At 45.9% G+C, this 15990-nt stretch overlaps 1 protein-coding gene across 3 annotated transcripts in view; it reads left to right on the top strand.

Moving 5' to 3' along the window:
• LDB2 (LIM domain binding 2) overlaps nt 1–15990 on the top strand; it is a 306202-nt gene that overhangs the window by 273628 nt on the left and 16584 nt on the right. For all 3 annotated transcript variants that reach the window (XM_075261646.1, XM_075261655.1, XM_075261663.1), the window contains exon 6: nt 7984–8107. In XM_075261646.1, coding sequence (XP_075117747.1) covers nt 7984–8107 — 124 coding nt within the window. The remainder of the gene's footprint in view (nt 1–7983; nt 8108–15990) is intronic.

Below are 15990 nucleotides of genomic sequence, written 5' to 3' on the forward strand. Positions count from 1 at the left end.
GTATATTATCCCTTCTATCTATTATCTATTTATCTGTATCTCTTCTATGTGATCTAGCCATCATACATCTATTTACCCAAGTTTTTTTTTTAGTTTTTTTTTAAAAACCCAAAAACTATTATTTCTAATATTGCCATTTTTCCTAATAGAACTACAATGTGTGTTTCTAGGCTACACAGTCACACTACCTATAGATAGATATGGTTAATGATATCGTATATATGGTTTCTATATAATGAAATATTCCAGTAGAAGTTTGAAGGCTGTCGCCTTTTTTGCACATAGTAAGAAGACGGCCCCTTATACTTTTTAAGCATTTTAGGGTTTTTTTCTCCAAATATGAGAAAAATAGTAGAACTAGCTTTGTGCATTTCTGCCCATTTAATCTGTTTTTGTCTTGGCGTATTTTGCATAGCAGGGGTTTTTGTCCTTTTTTTTTTCTGTATCTGGTATAATTAATTCCAGTGCTTGAAGACAATGTTTTTCTATTTCAAATAGCAGCATTACTTCTGACACAAGAACGGTATATTGGGGATTATTGTGCTGCCTTCCCAAGCCCTAGCTATATCGTTACTGCCATCTAGTGGTCAGATACTGCAACACAATGTTGTAGCTCAGATTTGGAATTTAGCAGTATGGGAAGCTGAGCCTTCATTTATTTTATGTAAATGTCTTGACTATTTTTTGGATAACACAGCCTTTATAAGACCACGCGGAGGAAATGCTATAGAGATGAGGAAACAACGTTATGGTCAGCGCACTCTTTCAGTTGGATATGCTTTGATAGGTCATTTATTTCTCCGTCGTTATTTTAGTGCTTCAAGATAATGATAGATATTACATATAATATATATATATATATATATATATATATATATATATATATATATATATATTATACCTATATAAAATAGGACTACCTTCCACAACTCTTACTCTTTGCATTCCTCGGTGGGTGCTGTAACATTGATTGGTTTTTTTAAAATGTAGATAGTGAGCCCCACAATGTACATTTTTCCCTATCAGTATGTCTTTTTTGGAATATGGGATGGAAATCCATGCAAACACGGGGAGAACATACAAACTCCTTGCAGATGGGTTTTTGCCCTTGGCGGGATTTGAACACCAGGACTCCAGCGCTGCAAGGCTGCAGTGCTAACCACTGAGCCACCGTGTGGCCCCTGTAACATTGATTCTGGCATAGTTGGAATTTTTTTTCTAACCTTCATCATTCCTGAGCAGTCAGTACAGTTAGTTGCAGCTGTTGTGAAATGGGCGGTTCCAGTCTTTTTATTCCAGCCAATAGCACGTCTTTATCTAAAATAAATATTTATGCAACTTGTTTTTGTGCTAATTTTTAAGAGCTGTGATTTGTAGAGATGAGCGAGTAGTATTCGTTCGAATATCGAATAACATTATAGTCTATGGGAAAAAACAGGAATGTTGAATGTTGAAGTTCGACACATTGGATCCTCCAAGTTCCGGAAGTAGCAGGATGAGGAGCACGAGGAGGTTTTTGCATTGAATTCAATGGAATTTTCCTGCGTGGTATTTGACCGATATGAGTATTCGATCGAATAGTTGTATTTGATCTAATACTACTCGCTCATCTCTAGTGATTTGGCAGAAAAAAAATAAAAATCTGCCAAATCATAGACTTGCATGCAAATCATAAGTCACATGTGACTCTGCATCGAATGAGGTCTCTGATTTTCAAAGTCACGTGGAACTTGATACCTGTTGATACCTACAATGTTGGATTTTGCACAGTTGTGTAAGGTTGCAGGTCACCATGGGACAGTCATTATATCTTCTTGCATAACAAAAGCTACCAATTATCGGTCTGATAAGGGTTTAGGAGAACAGAGACTGGGGCTGCAGAATTCGGTATATGAGAAACCTACAGTATATAAGAAAAAAGTACAAAGTAAAACCTGTTCAAACAGAAGAAGCAGCATGTAGGACATTATAGAGAACTACTGACAGAGCTATGAATCCAGAACTGTGTTGAGATACAACACTCACTAGAAGCTGCAGCGCCATCTCTGTGTCTCCCCAGCAGTCTCCTTCTCCCTCTCCTCTCCATAGACTTCCATGCGCAGCAAATTTATCTCTGAACTGATTATCTATCTCCTCCTCTCTTAAACTGGTGAACAGTTTAGGAAGACCCAGATAAGTGGAGAAAGAAGCATTTTTCTTCCATAGCCTAATATATAAAGTTTCTTATACTTGCCTGATCTATTCAGATAGCAATATACCGTGTAAATTTACACCCACATGTGAATTTATTCCTACATTACAAAGGAACAACACAGTGCAGATTTCTAAGGAAAGAATCACACTAGAATTTTTATTTGTTTATGGGGATCAAAAGTATTTACTAAAACAGACATGCCAAGAGCGATGAGAGGCCCCCTTTAAAGAGAACATGTCACAAAAAACGCTTGATGATTTGAATATACATTTTCTATGTCACTATTTTTTATTAAAGAGTATCGTCTCTGCAAGTTTCACACTGGCCACTAAGCCTAATAATAGGCTGGCACTTGCCAACTCTGTAGAGGTTTTCTTTACAGCAGTCATCTCATTTACATTACAAACAAGACAGGCAATATCACAATAGAAGATAACACTGGATGATGTCACAGCTTATCTACTCAGCCCCCTGCATTAGAACATATCTAGAAACCTCGATGTGTCGACTCTAGTCTACTGCTGCCTATTGCCAAGTCTCAGGGGTGAACCTACCTATTTCGCCGCCCGAGGCGGACGACAGAAAGGCGGAGCAAAGGTGGGCGGGGCGAAGGGGGCGTGGCTGAGCGGCCTACCCAATCCACCGCTCGGTGACGGTGACAGCTTGTCCTGGACTGGCTTAGGTAAGCAAAAATGCCGCCCTCCCCGGGGCCCTGGCATAGCGCCGCCTGAAGCGGTCGCTTCAGGTCGCCTCATGGGAGGTGCGGCGCTGCCAAGACTGTGCTGTAAAGCATATCACTAAATGCTGTTAGAAGAGCAGCAAAAAAACTGCCTCCATAATCATGTACATAAAATAGAATAAAAAACATTTGCAATCAGAAAATAAAAAATGATTAGAAAAAGTGATGGATTCAATATTTAATAAAAATGTAATCAATATATATATAAAATTTGCCAATACATTTAACGTTGATGCCTATTCCTACAAAACATCATTGATTGTCAGTTACGGAGCTGGTGTAGGGCTGTATCCATACAATGGGTATACATACGGGTGTAGGGCTGTATCCATACAATGCAGAATACACAGCACTGAGGTTAGTCATCGTATCTGTGCAGTGAGGAGTCAATAAGTAATCCAGTCCTAACTCTTACCATGTCTTTGCATTAGACTTGATTTCCAATCTGCCATGAAGGAGGAGGAATATTTCTTGCTAATTAGGAATTGTCATTGAAACCAATTGTTTGTAAAGGGAACAGATTAAAATCCCAAAGAGACTGTGGTGGCAGAAGGCAGTCATTATCACAGTGTGCTGTCTATACCCCGTGCCGGCAGCAAATATGTCACAGCCTTCGAGAAATGGATTCGAAAGAAGAATTAAAGTGAGTCTATCACCACCATACTCCTATATTGTTGTAGGGGTGGTTAGTGATATAGTGAACGGAATATTCTGGTATCAAAATGCAGCCTTGCTGCAATGTATATTGTAGGGAATCGCTCAGGTAGAAGCTTGTAGCAGTGCAGGAAACAGGGACACAGACACTGGATTGCACACAGGTTCAGGCTTTATTCACATGTAGCGCATACACTGCCTTTGCAGAGACACAGAATAAACAAAAGAAAACCCTTCTCGGCTGAAAAACTAACTTAAATATAAGGAAGGAAACTCTTCCCTGACTAAAAAGGAGACTGGCTACCTTGGCAATAACAATGGGTGGCACAGTACCTGCTCTGTAGGTTTGGTATGGAGAGGTCAGCTCTATCAGTGTGGTGCCACACTCCTAGTCTTCACACTCAGACTGTTATTAGGGCCTGATTACCCAGCTGACCTCCCTGGTGTGAGTCTTTACCATACATCCTTTAGCTGCCTGGCTGGAATATACCTGTCTTCCCAGACCACACCCTTTACTCTCTCACAATACACAGCAGCCCCTACTGCAGTGTAAGTACACAAAATGAAAGAGTGGACTTCAGCCGGTATATGAAGCGTTTTTTATTAATGAACATGTAACCGTAAATGCACCATTGTGGCGCTGCAGGTAGACCGAGATGTCAGTTTCCTATCCCTCGCTGCGCCATGTGAAAGGAGAAACGAAGAAGAGAAAGCACTTTAATGGGAAATCGGTTTAATCACTCTTACTTCTTACAAGAATTGCAGGAAGTTCTGGCCGCCTGCCTCGATGCAAGCAGTGCAATACCGCGAGATGGATTGACGCACCCATTCACAGACTCCTGGCATGGCCCTCACCGTAATAAGCCTGGATGCGGTTCACGAGCTCATCGCAGGTTGACACAGGCATTGCATGCACAACGGACTTGACATGTCCCCACAAGAAAAAATCAAGTGGGGTCAAATTCGGCGAGCGAGGGGGCCACAGCAGCCAGGGTCTACCTGCATCGCCACCACGGTGCATTTCTGGTCACATGTTCATTGATAAAAAATGCTTCATATATCGGCTAAAGTCCACCCATTCACTTTGTGTACTTACTTTCCGGACACCCTGTATAAGTGGTTAAAATCTACTTTTGGTGGTGGAAGCGGGGAGGTGGAAGAGGGTCATCCAGTGTTGGACTGTGATGTCTAGAGCCCACTAGTGGAATTGTTTCTAGGGGCCCACTCCCAGGACCCTGCAGATCAGCGGTCCGAGACACGACAGCTAGAGGTAATAACATGTCAGGAGCCATGCTGCTCACCCACTATGCCATGCGAACTACCTAAACCTACTGCTACACCTTGTATGGCAAGTGAACAGCGCGGCTCCTAGAAATGTTACTATTACTTGTAGCTGCTCTCTCCTGGAAAAAGCTGATCTGCAGAGGCCCTGGCTGTTGTATCATTGTAGATGTAATATTGATGGTCTATCCTGAGGACAGACCATCAATATTAGAAAGATGGATAAATCCTTTAGGGCTAGTTCACATGGAGTTACATGAATGTCCGTATTAGGCCCAAATCAATGGGCCGAAGCCTCGTGCCACGGCGACTGATTCAGCCACAGAATCCGCGGCAAGATAGGGCAGCTTGCTTCTTTTTTCTGCAACTAGCTAGCGGAAAAAAAAGCGAGCAGCTCCCACTGAAGTCATTGGGAGCCATTTTTGGCAGCGGATTTTGAGGTCTGAGGCCAACTTCCCCCGTGTGAACTAGCCCTTAAAGTGGTTGTCCAGGAATTGGAGCAACTCGCGTGCCGGGCGGGAGGTGTAAAATAAAAAACAAATAAATAAAAAAGAATACTTATCTGTCATCAGCGCTCCGTTGTGCGCTGCATGTATCCATTTGGTCTCCTTGCTGGGAGTCCTGCACCTCATCTGATCACTGAGACCAATTAGGTACAGGATTTCCAGAAATGAGACCATAAGACAGAACAGACACAGGCGGGGGACAACGGGGTGCTGCGGACCGGTGAGTATACTTTTTTTTTTATTTTTTATTTTTACACCTCCCTGGTGGCCACCACAGTGATCACTCCAGTTTATAAACAACCTCTATAAGGGAATGTCTGGGTGAAATTTTTTATGGCCACTTCACTGATCCCCCCATACAGTGGCCTCTTCACTGGTCCCCCCATACAGTGGCCTCTTCACTGATCCCCCCATACAGTGGCCTCTTCACTGGTCCCCCCATACAGTGGCCTCTTCACTGGTCCCCCCATACAGTGGCCTCTTCACTGGTCCCCCCATACAGTGGCCTCTTCACTGGTCCCCCCATACAGTGGCCTCTTCACTGGTCCCCCATAAGGTAAGCTCAATGAAAAACACTATGGAAAAAATACATTGAGATTCAGCGCTATTTATTCCACAGGGTTTTTGAGCTGCGCCTCACTGTTGGGCCTCATCCTGATCATCTCAATATACTGTGTACTACACTATAAGGATAAGGCCCCATGTAGCAAGCCGCAGCAAAAAGTGCTGCGGGAAAAACCCCGGCAGCAACACATCAGTTTTTCTCACAGCACTTATTGCAGAAACTCCACAGAGGTTTCCTGAGGACTTTCTGTTTCCATTATACCTATAGGGAAACCGTAGATGTTTCTGTAGGTATAAGTGACATGCTGCGATTTCCAAAACCGCAACCATTTTGGAAATTGCACTGTGTCCGCTGCGTGTATTTTTCTGCAATGTGTGGATGGGATTGCACACACTATATACCTACACACTCAGGCCTGGTTGACATCTGTGTTCGGTAATCCATCTTGGGACCCCACATGGGGACCCCCCGTCCGAAAGGACTACCAAACGCATTAGCAATAATGGGGTCCATGCACTTTTCATGGGGTGTCCGCACGGAACATGCGGACAGAAAAGTACTTCATGATCTACTTTCCTGACCACATGACTTGTGCGGACACTACGCGGAAAGCACACGGACCCCATTATAGTCTATGGGGTCAATGTGCTCTCACTACTCACCGTTTGTGAATGCGTTCAGACTCTCTGAACGGATTACCAAACGCAGATGTGAACCAGGTCATACATATACTATATATACTCACACATATAGATTATTACACATTATACATATAGATTATTATAGCATATATACTCACACATATACATTATTATTGTTTGAGTACTGTATGTTTGTATACAGGTATATGTGAGAATATACAGTATGCTATAATAATGTTTGTGTATATATGTGAGTATATATAGTATTCATACATTCATATAAGTATATACATATATATATATATATATATATATATATATATATGACATATATGGTATGTGAATGTATATAAATGTATATGTGTTTATAAGCATATATAAATATAGACATATACACAGTACATTCACATACCATATATGTCATATATATATATACTTATATGAATGTATGAATACTATATACACTCACAAAAATACATATATATATATATATATATATATATATATATGCATATACTCACACATGCACATTATTATAGCATACTGTATATACTCACATATACCTGTATACAAACAGTACTCAGTACAGTACTCAAACAATATACAAGACACATACTTTACACAAATGCACATATATATATATATATATATATATATATATATATGTATATATATATATATATATTAAATATACAGATTTTACCAAAAGAATATACTCACATTTTCCAGCAGTGAACTATCATAACCAGATGTCTTCCTGTGTTCCCCACACGCTACGATGTGAGAGGACTCACTGTGAGGAGTAGGGGGAGGGAGGAAGTCCGGGCAGCACAGCAGGTCCCCATAGGTAAGCAGCGCTAAGTGCAGGATTACAAGCGGCCATTAGCTGATGCTGAAGGAGCACATGGCGTCCTCCCAATATGTACTTTCTCTATATATCGGGAGGACACCATATACAGCTTCAGTATCATCTAATGGCCACTGTGTGTTGAGGCAAATGCATTGGACAGGAGCCCAATCGGGCCCCTTTCCAGTACATCTACTTTGGTAAAATGAGGACTTAACAGTTGGGGCTCGGGGCCCACCAGGGGATTCACCGGTTCCCCGGTGGGTCAGTCCGACCCTGGGGTCATCTCACCCATGACCCCTGTACTGTTGGCGGAATGCTACAATGATTACAAATTGGGAGGAGAAAATGAGAGCTTTATCACAAAAAGGATAAATGCAAAAAAAAAATAATTAAAAAAATCCATATAAATTGTATTTCCTGTTATGGTTGGTTGTAAAGATTGATTGATAGACCATTTCAATAAATCCAAATCTGCCCCAATAACTTTGCAAACCAATTGTGTCTATTCAGAGCTGCTGAACTTAATGTCTCGATTTTGTGTTTTTTGTTGCAGTTGTGTGTAATACTGGAGCCAATGCAAGAATTAATGTCAAGACATAAAACGTATAACCTAAGTCCACGGGACTGTCTGAAAACCTGTTTGTTCCAAAAATGGCAGCGAATGGTTGCACCACCAGGTAAGTGTTATGTGGTCTGATGTGGTTGCTCCCTATATATCCATTTACTATGCTGCGTCTCTGGCAGAGGGAACAACTTTTGAGTCATAAAACAGACACGGAAATCAAAACAATAGCTGAATAAAACAACTGTAACAAATACAATTCCAAAAAAGTTGCTGCACATCTCAAAAAATTCAGGACCAGGTTAGCAAAAGACTGGAAAAGTTACTGATAGCAAAGATGGCCAGAGGTTCACAAACCTGTGCAAAAACTGTGTCTAAAAATTGTGAAACAAATTCGCAAAAATATGCCTCAATGCAAATTGCAAAGATGACTTTGAACATTCCACCAGCTACAGTTCATATCATGAAAAAATCCTGAGAATATTGAAAATCCACCTGCACAAGGAACAAGGTTGACAGTCAATATTGAATGCTTATAATCCATGCAATCCACAAATACAAGTTAAAGCTGTATCATGCAATGAAGAAGTCATACATCAACACAATCCAGACACGTGGCCATCTTTTCTGAGCCATAGGTTATTTAAAATGCATCGAGGAAAAATTTCCGGGGTCAGATGAATCAAAATGTGAAATTCTTTATGATAACCACAGTTGGCGTGTCCGGCGAACTCAAGAGGAGAGGAATCATCCAGCGTGCTATCAGCGCACGCTTCTAAAGCCTGAAACTCTGGTGGTATGTGGTTACATTAGTGCCTATGATATGAGCTGCTTACTAGAGATGAGCGAACACTAAAATGTTCGAGGTTCGAAATTCGATTCGAACAGCCGCTCAATGTTCGTGTGTTCGAACGGGTTTCGAACCCCATTATAGTCTATGGGGAACAGATACTCGTTAAGGGGGAAACCCAAATCCGTGTCTGGAGGGTCACCAAGTCCACTATGACACCCCAGGAAATGATGCCAACACCTCTGGAATGACACTGGGACAGCAGGGGAAGCATGTCTGGGGGCATCTAACACACCAAAGACCCTCTATTACCCCAACATCACAGCCTAACAACTACACACTTTACACACTCAATACCACCTCTCTGACAGTAGGAAAACACCTTGAAACATGTGTATTTGGCACTTGCAGTGAGGAGAGCTTGTCACCAGCAGTGAATTTGGCCCTTGTAGTAAGTTGAGGTTGGCACCAACATTTGTTTTGAAAATCAGGGTGGATTGAGCCTCTAACCAGCAGAGTTTGGGCAAATTCATGGTGGAGGGAGCCTCTAAAAACCCCAGTTTGGACCAATTCATGGTGGAGGGAGACTCTAAAAACCCCAGTTTGGACCAATTCATGGTGGAGGGAGACTCTAAAAACCCCAGTTTGGACCAATTCATGGTGGAGGGAGCCTCTAAAAACCCCAGTTTGGACCAATTCATGGTGGAGGGAGCCTCTAACCAGCCCAGTTTGGACCAATTAATGGTGGAGGGAGCCTCTAAACAGCCAAGTTTTGGGAAATTCATGGTGGAGGGAGCCTCTAACCAGCCCAGTTTGGACCAATTCATGGTGGAGGGAGCCTCTAAACAGCCCAGTTTGGGCAAATTCATGGTGGAGGGAGCCTCTAACCAGCCCAGTTTGGACCAATTAATGGTGGAGGGAGCCTCTAAACAGCCCAGTTTGGACCAATTAATGGTGGAGGGAGCCTCTAACCAGCCCAGTTTGGACCAATTAATGGTGGAGGGAGCCTCTAACCAGCCCAGTTTGGACCAATTAATGGTGGAGGGAGCCTCTAACCAGCCCAGTTTGGACCAATTAATGGTGGAGGGAGCCTCTAAACAGCCAAGTTTTGGGAAATTCATGGTGGAGGGAGCCTCTAACCAGCCCAGTTTGGACCAATTCATGGTGGAGGGAGCCTCTAAACAGCCCAGTTTGGGCAAATTCATGGTGGAGGGAGCCTCTAAAAAACCCAGTTTGGACCAATTCATGGTGGAGGGAGCCTCTAATTAGCCCAGTTTGGACCAATTAATTGTGGAGGGAGCCTCTAACCAGCCCAGTTTGGACCAATTAATGGTGGAGGGAGCCTCTAACCACCCCAGTTTGGGCAAATTCATGGTGGAGGGAGCCTCTAACCAGCCCAGTTTGGACCAATTAATGGTGGAGGGAGCCTCTAAACAGCCAAGTTTTGGGAAATTCATGGTGGAGGGAGCCTCTAACCAGCCCAGTTTGGACCAATTAATGGTGGAGGGAGCCTCTAACCAGCCCAGTTTGGACCAATTAATGGTGGAGGGAGCCTCTAACCAGCCCAGTTTGGACCAATTAATGGTGGAGGGAGCCTCTAACCACCCCAGTTTGGACCAATTCATGGTGGAGGGAGCCTCTAACCAGCCCAGTTTGGACCAATTAATGGTGGAGGGAGCCTCTAAACAGCCAAGTTTTGGGAAATTCATGGTGGAGGGAGCCTCTAACCAGCCCAGTTTGGACCAATTCATGGTGGAGGGAGCCTCTAAACAGCCCAGTTTGGGCAAATTCATGGTGGAGGGAGCCTCTAACCAGCCCAGTTTGGACCAATTAATGGTGGAGGGAGCCTCTAAACAGCCAAGTTTTGGGAAATTCATGGTGGAGGGAGCCTCTAACCAGCCCAGTTTGGACCAATTCATGGTGGAGGGAGCCTCTAAACAGCCAAGTTTTGGGAAATTCATGGTGGAGGGAGCCTCTAAAAAACCCAGTTTGGACCAATTCATGGTGGAGGGAGCCTCTAATTAGCCCAGTTTGGACCAATTAATTGTGGAGGGAGCCTCTAACCAGCCCAGTTTGGACCAATTAATGGTGGAGGGAGCCTCTAACCACCCCAGTTTGGGCAAATTCATGGTGGAGGGAGCCTCTAACCAGCCCAGTTTGGACCAATTAATGGTGGAGGGAGCCTCTAAACAGCCAAGTTTTGGGAAATTCATGGTGGAGGGAGCCTCTAACCAGCCCAGTTTGGACCAATTCATGGTGGAGGGAGCCTCTAAACAGCCCAGTTTGGGCAAATTCATGGTGGAGGGAGCCTCTAAACAGCCCAGTTTGGGCAAATTCATGGTGGAGGGAGCCTCTAACCAGCCCAGTTTGGACCAATTAATGGTGGAGGGAGCCTCTAAACAGCCAAGTTTTGGGAAATTCATGGTGGAGGGAGCCTCTAACCAGCCCAGTTTGGACCAATTAATGGTGGAGGGAGCCTCTAACCAGCCCAGTTTGGACCAATTAATGGTGGAGGGAGCCTCTAACCAGCCCAGTTTGGACCAATTAATGGTGGAGGGAGCCTCTAAACAGCCAAGTTTTGGGAAATTCATGGTGGAGGGAGCCTCTAACCAGCCCAGTTTGGACCAATTCATGGTGGAGGGAGCCTCTAAACAGCCCAGTTTGGGCAAATTCATGGTGGAGGGAGCCTCTAAAAAACCCAGTTTGGACCAATTCATGGTGGAGGGAGCCTCTAATTAGCCCAGTTTGGACCAATTAATTGTGGAGGGAGCCTCTAACCAGCCCAGTTTGGACCAATTAATGGTGGAGGGAGCCTCTAAAAAACCCAGTTTGGACCAATTCATGGTGGAGGGAGCCTCTAATTAGCCCAGTTTGGACCAATTAATTGTGGAGGGAGCCTCTAACCAGCCCAGTTTGGACCAATTAATGGTGGAGGGAGCCTCTAAAAAACCCAGTTTGGACCAATTCATGGTGGAGGGAGCCTCTAATTAGCCCAGTTTGGACCAATTAATTGTGGAGGGAGCCTCTAACCAGCCCAGTTTGGACCAATTAATGGTGGAGGGAGCCTCTAACCACCCCAGTTTGGACCAATTCATGGTGGAGGGAGCCTCTAACCACCCCAGTTTGGACCAATTCATGGTGGAGGGAGCCTCTAAACAGCCCAGTTTGGGCAAATTCATGGTGGAGGGAGCCTCTAACCAGCAGAGTTGGGGGAAATCAGGGTGGAGGGAGCCTCTAACCAGCCCAGTTTGGACCAATTAATGGTGGAGGGAGCCTCTAACCACCCCAGTTTGGGCAAATTCATGGTGGAGGGAGCCTCTAACCAGCCCAGTTTGGACCAATTAATGGTGGAGGGAGCCTCTAAACAGCCCAGTTTGGGCAAATTCATGGTGGAGGGAGCCTCTAAACAGCCAAGTTTTGGGAAATTCATGGTGGAGGGAGCCTCTAACCAGCCCAGTTTGGACCAATTCATGGTGGAGGGAGCCTCTAAACAGCCCAGTTTGGGCAAATTCATGGTGGAGGGAGCCTCTAAAAAACCCAGTTTGGACCAATTCATGGTGGAGGGAGCCTCTAATTAGCCCAGTTTGGACCAATTAATTGTGGAGGGAGCCTCTAACCAGCCCAGTTTGGACCAATTAATGGTGGAGGGAGCCTCTAAAAAACCCAGTTTGGACCAATTCATGGTGGAGGGAGCCTCTAATTAGCCCAGTTTGGACCAATTAATTGTGGAGGGAGCCTCTAACCAGCCCAGTTTGGACCAATTCATGGTGGAGGGAGCCTCTAAACAGCCCAGTTTGGGCAAATTCATGGTGGAGGGAGCCTCTAAACCGCCCAGTTTGGGCAAATTCATGGTGGAGGGAGCCTCTAACCAGCAGAGTTGGGGGAAATCAGGGTGGAGGGAGCCTCTAACCAGCCCAGTTTGGACCAATTAATGGTGGAGGGAGCCTCTAACCACCCCAGTTTGGGCAAATTCATGGTGGAGGGAGCCTCTAACCAGCCCAGTTTGGACCAATTAATGGTGGAGGGAGCCTCTAAACAGCCCAGTTTGGGCAAATTCATGGTGGAGGGAGCCTCTAAACAGCCAAGTTTTGGGAAATTCATGGTGGAGGGAGCCTCTAACCAGCCCAGTTTGGACCAATTCATGGTGGAGGGAGCCTCTAAACAGCCCAGTTTGGGCAAATTCATGGTGGAGGGAGCCTCTAAAAAACCCAGTTTGGACCAATTCATGGTGGAGGGAGCCTCTAATTAGCCCAGTTTGGACCAATTAATTGTGGAGGGAGCCTCTAACCAGCCCAGTTTGGACCAATTAATGGTGGAGGGAGCCTCTAAAAAACCCAGTTTGGACCAATTCATGGTGGAGGGAGCCTCTAATTAGCCCAGTTTGGACCAATTAATTGTGGAGGGAGCCTCTAACCAGCCCAGTTTGGACCAATTAATGGTGGAGGGAGCCTCTAACCACCCCAGTTTGGACCAATTCATGGTGGAGGGAGCCTCTAACCACCCCAGTTTGGACCAATTCATGGTGGAGGGAGCCTCTAACCAGCCCAGTTTGGACCAATTCATGGTGGAGGGAGCCTCTAAACAGCCCAGTTTGGGCAAATTCATGGTGGAGGGAGCCTCTAAAAAACCCAGTTTGGACCAATTCATGGTGGAGGGAGCCTCTAATTAGCCCAGTTTGGACCAATTAATTGTGGAGGGAGCCTCTAACCAGCCCAGTTTGGACCAATTAATGGTGGAGGGAGCCTCTAAAAAACCCAGTTTGGACCAATTCATGGTGGAGGGAGCCTCTAATTAGCCCAGTTTGGACCAATTAATTGTGGAGGGAGCCTCTAACCAGCCCAGTTTGGACCAATTAATGGTGGAGGGAGCCTCTAACCACCCCAGTTTGGACCAATTCATGGTGGAGGGAGCCTCTAACCACCCCAGTTTGGACCAATTCATGGTGGAGGGAGCCTCTAACCAGCCCAGTTTGGACCAATTCATGGTGGAGGGAGCCTCTAAACAGCCCAGTTTGGGCAAATTCATGGTGGAGGGAGCCTCTAAAAAACCCAGTTTGGACCAATTCATGGTGGAGGGAGCCTCTAATTAGCCCAGTTTGGACCAATTAATTGTGGAGGGAGCCTCTAACCAGCCCAGTTTGGACCAATTAATGGTGGAGGGAGCCTCTAAAAAACCCAGTTTGGACCAATTCATGGTGGAGGGAGCCTCTAATTAGCCCAGTTTGGACCAATTAATTGTGGAGGGAGCCTCTAACCAGCCCAGTTTGGACCAATTAATGGTGGAGGGAGCCTCTAACCACCCCAGTTTGGACCAATTCATGGTGGAGGGAGCCTCTAACCACCCCAGTTTGGACCAATTCATGGTGGAGGGAGCCTCTAAACAGCCCAGTTTGGGCAAATTCATGGTGGAGGGAGCCTCTAACCAGCAGAGTTGGGGGAAATCAGGGTGGAGGGAGCCTAGTATTAGCAGAATTGTGCAACGCTTATGGTGGATGAGTATGAGGATGCGGAGGAATTGGAGAGGTTGAGTACAGACATGGAGTTTCATGTTGGGGTGCTTTACACAGGTGGGCACAAAAATGACGGCTCTACCCAGTGGTGGTTCATTTTTATCAAAGTGAGCCGGTCGGCACTCTCAGCTGACAGACGGGTGCGCTTGTCAGTGATGATGCCACCGGCTGCACTGAACACCCTCTCAGATAGGACGCTGGCGGCAGGACAGGACAGCACCTCCAAGGCATATAGGGCAAGTTCAAGCCACAGGTCCAACTTCGACACCCAATACGTGTAGGGCGCAGAGGGGTCGGAGAGGACAGGGCTGTGGTCGGAAAGGTATTCCCGCAACATGCGCCTATACTTCTCACGCCTGGTGACACTAGGACCCTCCGTGGCGGCACTTTGGCGAGGGGGTGCCATCAAGGTGTCCCAGACCTTAGACAGTGTGCCCCTCGTTTGTGTGGACCGGTGAGAACTTGGTTGCCTACTGGAGGAACTGCCCTCCCTGCCGCCAACGTCACATGCTGGAAACATCTCCATCATATTCTGCACCAATTGCCTGTGGCAAGCATTGATGCGATTGGCCCTCCCCTCTACCGGAATAAAAGACGAGATGTTGTTTTTATACCGGGGGTCAAGGATAGCAAAGATCCAGTACTGGTTGTCCTCCATGATTTTGACAATACGCTTGTCGGTTGTAAAGCACCCCAACATGAACTCAGCCATGTCTGCCACAGTGTTAGTTGGCATGACTCCTCTGGCCCCACCGGAAAGTTCAATCTCCATTTCCTCCTCATCCTCCATGTCTACCCATCCGCGCTGCAACAATGGGACGATTCGAAGTTGCCCGGAAGCCTCCTGTATCACCATCACATCATCGGACAACTCTTCTTCCTCCTCCTCCTCCTCCTCCTCCTCCATTAAACGCAGTGAAGCGGACAGATGTGTGGACCTACTCTCCAGCTGTGACGGATCGGATGCTATCCCTAACTCCTCTGTGTGATCTGAGTTATCCCTGATGTCAATCAGGGATTCTCTCAGAACACACAAGAGCGGGATTGTAAGGCTCACCATCGCATCCTCAGAGCTCACCCTCCTTGTGGACTCCTCAAAGACCCGTAGGATGTCACAAAGGTCTCTCATCCATGGCCACTCATGGATGTGAAACTGAGGCAGCTGACTTTGTGGCACCCTAGGGTTTTGTAGCTGGTATTCCATCAAAGGTCTCTGCTGCTCAACCACTCTATTCAACATCTGAAACGTTGAGTTCCAGCGTGTGGGGACGTCGCACAAAAGCCGGTGTTGTGGCACATGCAGGCGTTGCTGGAGAGATTTTAAGCTAGCAGCGGCTACTGTCGACTTGCGAAAGTGGGCGCACATGCGCCGCACTTTCACCAGTAGCTCTGGAACATTGGGGTAGCTCTTTAGGAAACGTTGCACCACTAGGTTGAAGACGTGGGCCAGGCATGGAACATGTTGGAGTCCGGCAAGCTCCAGAGCTGCTACCAGGTTCCGGCCGTTATCACAAACGACCATGCCTGGGCCCAGGTGCAGCGGCTCAAACCATATTGCCGTCTCATCGAGGAGGGCATCCCTCACCTCGGAGGCAGTGTGCTGTCTGTCCCCCAAGCTGATCAGCTTCAGCACAGCCTGCTGACGTCTACCAACGCCAGTGCTGCAACGTTTCCAACTCGTAGCTGGGGTCAATCTAAC

The sequence above is a fragment of the Leptodactylus fuscus genome, chromosome 1, assembly GCF_031893055.1.
Source record: "Leptodactylus fuscus isolate aLepFus1 chromosome 1, aLepFus1.hap2, whole genome shotgun sequence".
NCBI classification, from domain to species: domain Eukaryota; kingdom Metazoa; phylum Chordata; class Amphibia; order Anura; family Leptodactylidae; genus Leptodactylus; species Leptodactylus fuscus.